This window comes from Eleutherodactylus coqui, chromosome 5, assembly GCF_035609145.1.
Source record: "Eleutherodactylus coqui strain aEleCoq1 chromosome 5, aEleCoq1.hap1, whole genome shotgun sequence".
NCBI classification, from domain to species: Eukaryota; Metazoa; Chordata; class Amphibia; order Anura; family Eleutherodactylidae; genus Eleutherodactylus; species Eleutherodactylus coqui.
In genome coordinates, this window is record NC_089841.1 from 117416762 (window position 1) to 117422761 (window position 6000).

Genomic DNA, 6000 nt, shown 5'->3' on the forward strand with positions numbered 1-6000 from the left:
CTTGTACGCATCATCGCGTAGCTCCGCCCCATGATGTGTGCCGGTTCCAGCCTCCTGATTGGCTGGAATCGGCACGTGATGGGGCGGAGCTACGCGATGATGCGTACAAGGGGGCGGAGCCAAAATGCCGATGCTGCCGAGCGGAGCCGAAGGGAGAAGACGGATCTGCGCAAGCGTGTCTAAAAAGGCAAGAAGACGCCGAAATTAGACGGAACCATGGCGACGGGGATGCTAGCAACGGAGCAGGTAAGTGAATAACTTCTGTATGGCTCATATTTAATGCGCGATGTATATTACAAAGTGCATTAATATGGCCATACAGAAGTGTATAACCCCACTTGCTGCCGCGAGACAACCCCTTTAAGAGGTTGGAGGCAGTGGGAAGTAAGGAACAGATGGCAAATCGATATTTTGATGACAAAACCCCTTTAATTGGAAAGCAGATGCCATAGCCTTCATCTAGGGCATCCCATCGGAGACTACATACACATGGCAAACACAGAGGCTACTAATGCATATTTGCTCTAAATCTCTTGCAGAGTGAGATCATCCGTGACAATCCTGGGATTTTAGATTGCCTGAAGGAAGGGGTCGGAAGAGTTATGGGACTTGGAGTGCCTCACAGCAAACGTTTGTTGCCGCTCTTGGTTCTGACATTTCCTACTGTCCTCCATGGTGTGCTGCATTATATAATCAGTTCTGTAGTTCAGAAATGTGTTTTATTCTTCATAAAGAAAAAGAAGAATCCTGCCCAAAATCCAAACGAGGGAGCCAACGTGACCCAAAGCATTTTGGAAGATTACTTCCCAGAACTCATAGCTAATTTTGCAGCAAGCCTTTGTGCCGACGTCCTCCTGTTTCCTCTTGAGACCGTCATGCACCGCCTTCACATCCAAGGAACACGCACAATAATAGATAATACAGACCTTGGTTACGAAGTGGTGCCTATTAACACTCAGTATGAGGGAATGAGAGACTGTATCAATACTATAAAGCGGGAAGAAGGGCTGCTGGGCTTCTACAAAGGCTTTGGTGCCGTGGTGGTACAATATACTCTCCATGCTACTGTTCTGCAAATTACCAAAATCATTTATTCATCTCTTCTGCAAAGTACAGCGCAATGAGCATGATTCACCTATTTTAGTACATCTGTGTGTTTCGTTTCAAGCTACACCCTATATTTATGTCGGTATGGTACAGAAAACAGCATCGTGCCCGATTTTACCAGTATGTCATCGAGATTATAAACTGAACGTTGAATTTTCCGCTTGGACAGCATGGACATGCCTTTGTACTAAGTCTTCATGTTGTGTGTCGCTGATCTTATGTCAGTACTTTAAATGCACAGGCAAGTTAATGTACAGGTTGACCTTTGTTTCTAGAGAGCTGGAATTGCTCATACTCTACTTTGACTTTTCAGAAATTAAGTTTCATCCTGTTACATCACACAGAATACCAATACCACATAGGGCACTTGCTCAACAGTTTATATATATAATTAATCTACATTAATTAACCTACAAACTGAATATCAAACGCAGATAATAGTCCAAAAATACTTTCGCAATTCTACAGGCTATATCTCCCAGCATTCCCTGCTGGCTCAATATGTGCATTGTAATTGGCATTTTGTAAGGTTCTCTCTATACCAGACACTGACTTGTAATCTCATCTAGAAATGGTAATTGCCAATTTGTATTACAGCAACCCAAATAAGGGTACTTTTACACGTTCCAACTTTTGGCTGAAAAACACTCAAGCGAGCAATTTTTGACCAATAGTTGTCCTATGAAAAACTGGGACAGGGTGCTGAGCGAGAAATCGCTCACTAGTCGCTTTGTTTCATATCACCAAAACAAAGAGACTAGTGAGCAACTTCTCACTCATTGTATATAGACAGTCGTTCATCTTGGGATGACTGCCTGTTCACAGTAAATGGAGGTAGGTGGTCGGAAGAGCCCTCCAGCACTCTTTGCCTCCATTCACTGAATGACTATCGTTCCCGTGTGAAAGCATAGGAGTGATAGTTGTTGGGATGACTTTCGGGCGACTGTGCCTGACATTCGTCCCATCTAAAAGTACCCCAAGGCTCTGCTCCCATATCGAATGTGGTTTCTGTTTATAACCATAGCCACGGCTCTCTGCTGGTAGTCGTACAGCATTATCTAGTGACTTTATACGGGATGGGAAACGAGCCTGATGGCAGTGTCAACAGATTTCAAGATGTCTGACAGCAAGCTTGTCTAGTTTTTGACAACGGCCAGCAGAATTGTAAATGTGGCTGTGGACTTTATTAGAAACTAAATCTGGATCACTACAAAGCAAAATAATGTAGTGGATCTGCAAAATTACTCAGCTTATGTACATTATATATAAGGTGTAAATTGGTATTCGAAGGTGCACCTACCTGTTAGTATGTATTGAGTTTGTTGTTTAACAGTTACTAACTACTGCCCTTGTTATCTTGAACCTCGTTTTGGCAGTTGTCCTTCAATGTTGTTTATAGACAATGGAAGTGATAATTGCTGTGGGTGTTTTACCCCAGGGCTCAATGGCCTAAGGCCCATTTACACTGGACGATTATCGCTAAAACTTCGCTCATCGGAGATCGTTTTAGTGATAATCGGTGCGTGTAAATGGGCACGGGGCACCCGCATTTCGGGCACCTTTCGCTGATCGTTAAAATCCGTTTTATCAGTCGTTCTCCATGGGGGGTGCTGATAGCATTGTTTCCCCCGTGGAGAACTGTCGTTTGAGCAATCTTTGAGCGATTATCTGCTCTTGTAAATGGGCCTATATACCTAGGGTTTACAATAAAATTGTGGGATGACTGTGGCGCAGTTTCAGTGTTTTCCTGAGCAAAAAGAAGTCCAAGTGATCTTGCAATCATCTTAGCTGATCTGGTTGGCTCTTTAGAGGCGATGGTCAATTGTGGCATTTTTTTTCCGCAAAGTGAAACATTGAAGTCGTAGCAGGTTCGTGGTAATCCCAATATTGCACCGCGGCATTTGAGGGAAGCCATGAAGTCCTAGCCTAAAAAACTCTGTCTAGCGTATTTGTATATATTCTTAATGCGGATGTGTAATACAAACCTATTGCATCAGTATGTAATCAGTATTTGCTTTCATTGATTTTATTTTCTAGTGTACAAAAACAATGTTTTTTGCCCAATGGAAAATAATACCAATGATTGCAAATGTGATGCATCCATATTTTAAGCACTTTCCATAGACTATAATGGGCTTAGAAAAATTGACATAAGTTGCGTATGCTGCGTGTATTAAACACTGCCATGAAAAAAGCACACATGTGACTAGCTCTATTAGGGTCTGCAAAACGTGGACTAAATACTGATTTTGAAATACACCATATCGGAAAAGAACCCTTTTACAAAAGTTAGCGACAAACTGAAGGCTGTTCCTCTGCCAGTCGCACCAATAAAAAGAAAGTCGCCGTTTATAGCTGGATTCTAAGAAGTAAATGACAGAACTGTAAATGACCTGTAACATATCTCTGCAGAACGTGTTGATCTTGTTGGTCCCGGCAGGATAAAGTACTGATGTAACTGCCAGCGCACATAAACTGCTTTGTCTGTGTAGAGAAATGTCATTTTCAGGCCTGTGTTAAGCAAATAAATATTAAAATGCTCTTTTATTAAGCTGAAGTGGTTGTATTATGCAAATGTGTAAGGGCGACTTCCCATGAGCATAATTAGTTGCGTGACGCCCGTATGAGACAGTTGCGTGGCGCACAGGGAGTACATCATTCTAATTTAGACTGCGTACTTGCTGTGTGCCGCCAATGGCCATGCACTATCTTGGCGTGTAGGCGCACGTAATACGCTCCAAGACAGTACTTGCTGTGTGCTATCTGTGTGAGCGGCAACATGGGAGCCTATGGTAGATTGATGTAGTGTATTACATGCGCTAAACCCGTGTGCATTATACTTCGTCACCACGCGTTCGTGTGAAGGAGCCTCGATGGGAAGCCAGCTGTGTAAGCAGAAAGTAGTGTTAAGTGTACTTTGTTTGCTCATTCACTTCAATATTCTATTTACAATGGATTATCCCTCTGCTGGACATATGGAATTACCTGTACTTGTCGTGGCACAAGGCAGCCTTTTGGACGATTGCGAATGTTTTTCGGTCTAGTAAAAAAAATGCAATTGTCATTTGTAACGAGCAGGTTTGTATCTTTCATCCTTCTTGGCAAAAACTTGTAAGAACCCATTATTACAGTAGTGCTACTAATTTTTTTTCCACCCATATGATCCATGTACATGGAATGATAAATGGTCAGCAGTTTGAAGAATCCTTCACGACTGTCTTATGGCCCACCTACATCACAGCATAGCGATCCTTACAGCTGGCAGGATGGAGCTGGGCCCAGAGAATCAACCCTGGCTCTCACAAGAGCTGTGTTCTGGACAGTACTATTGTACTGTTAATGCTATCTCACAATGGCATCGGTTTTTTTTTATGACAGACCAATTTTAATGAAAGGTTTGTCATTCTGTGCGTTAAAAGGGTATTCCAGGACTTTTTATTTGTTCTGTTATTGGCCAGCGGGTCATAAAACAGATGAACGGTCAGGACTTGCCACTAGGATCCCCACCAATCGGCTGACTCCCAGGACCATCGTCATTGGGTTCAGTGCAGGAAGCAGAAAGTGCTGACCATGGCGCAGCAGCCCTAGTTGGTACTGCAGCGCAGCTCCAATGGAATTCAGTAGCAGCTGCGCCTGCAATACCATCCCGGATTGCTGCGCTGTGTCTGCTTCCTGCTCATAGTGAGTACGACCCAGGCAATCAGTTGATCAGGGAGCCTCCAAGCAGCAGGTCCCTGCTGATCACACCTTAATGACCTGTCTGTCATCAATAGAAAACAAATGTTAAGTCATGGATTACTCCTATAATGCCAAACTATTATTATTATTTCAGTAGTCTCAAAACATTTAATTATTGCCAAGTTCGATGCCCTTTAGTTATGTCATTTGTATATAACTTGCTCATCCTGTTTATGAAACTATGCCTTTTTCCCACAGTTAATTTAGAAAATTCCCTCTTTTCACTTCTGGATTAAGCATTCTCTTGTTCTATTTTGTACCAGTCTTGGCGCTGTCTCATTTCTGTCTCTTATTAAAAGAACTGTATACATAAAGATTATCTATATTCACCTTAAGTGTTTTTTTTGTACAGCTTGGCTGCTGGTGTTGTACAATGTCTGCTTTTCTGATTAGCTACATTTTCTGCCTTTGCATGCCTTACTTTGTGGCCTTTCATACTTCAAAGAAATTATTAAAGTTTTCGTATTGTGTTTTTTTAAATCGAAACCTTTCTGAATTAGAAGTTACAAGTTTCCTGCCAGAAGATCGCCGCCTCTGCAAGCTGATCCCATGAAAACACTTCCTGCCCTTCTACTATGAAATATCATAAGGATAATTGACTTCATTCCAACCAGATCTCTTTAAAGGTCTTGTCTCTTTGGTGAGTCTAGAATGGCTCATCTTTAGGTCAACTCTTCTACGTTTGTTAAATTGGTGCTTCCTGCGTGTTGGACAGATGGGACCGGTTACTTGCACTAGGACAGTAGTAGATACTTGTAAGACTTTGGTCTCGTGTACATGTGCACACATAGATTCTGCAGCAAGAATCCACCCATGCAGATATGGCCTTAGTCAGAGCTTTTCGAAGACCTCCCAACAGGTCATGTTTTCTGATTTCTTTAGTATTACACAGGTGATGTAATTATGGTCAGTGCCTCAGGTGTTCTCTCTATAGGATATCCTCAAATCCTGACCTGTTGAGCGGTCATGGAGACTAGTTTTGGAAATGCTACTTTAGGCCATCGTAAATATTTCTTGTGGTGTTTAAGACAGAGTCTACAGGACACCTTGCGAACTTGCATTTAGGGACCAGAGTGCAGTGACAACCCTTATATCTCAGATGAATCTACTCTGTCTATTCTAATAATCATAAAAGTGTTTCATTTTAACACACTT

At 42.3% G+C, this 6000-nt stretch overlaps 1 protein-coding gene across 1 annotated transcript in view; it reads left to right on the forward strand.

Moving 5' to 3' along the window:
* SLC25A46 (solute carrier family 25 member 46) overlaps window positions 1-3664 on the forward strand; it is a 31490-nt gene extending 27826 nt beyond the window's left edge. Inside the window, exon 8 of the mRNA XM_066603050.1 lies at window positions 540-3664. Within this exon, the coding sequence (XP_066459147.1) occupies window positions 540-1124 (585 nt within the window). The 3' untranslated portion in view covers window positions 1125-3664. The remainder of the gene's footprint in view (window positions 1-539) is intronic.
* The last annotated feature ends 2336 nt before the right edge of the window (window positions 3665-6000 follow it).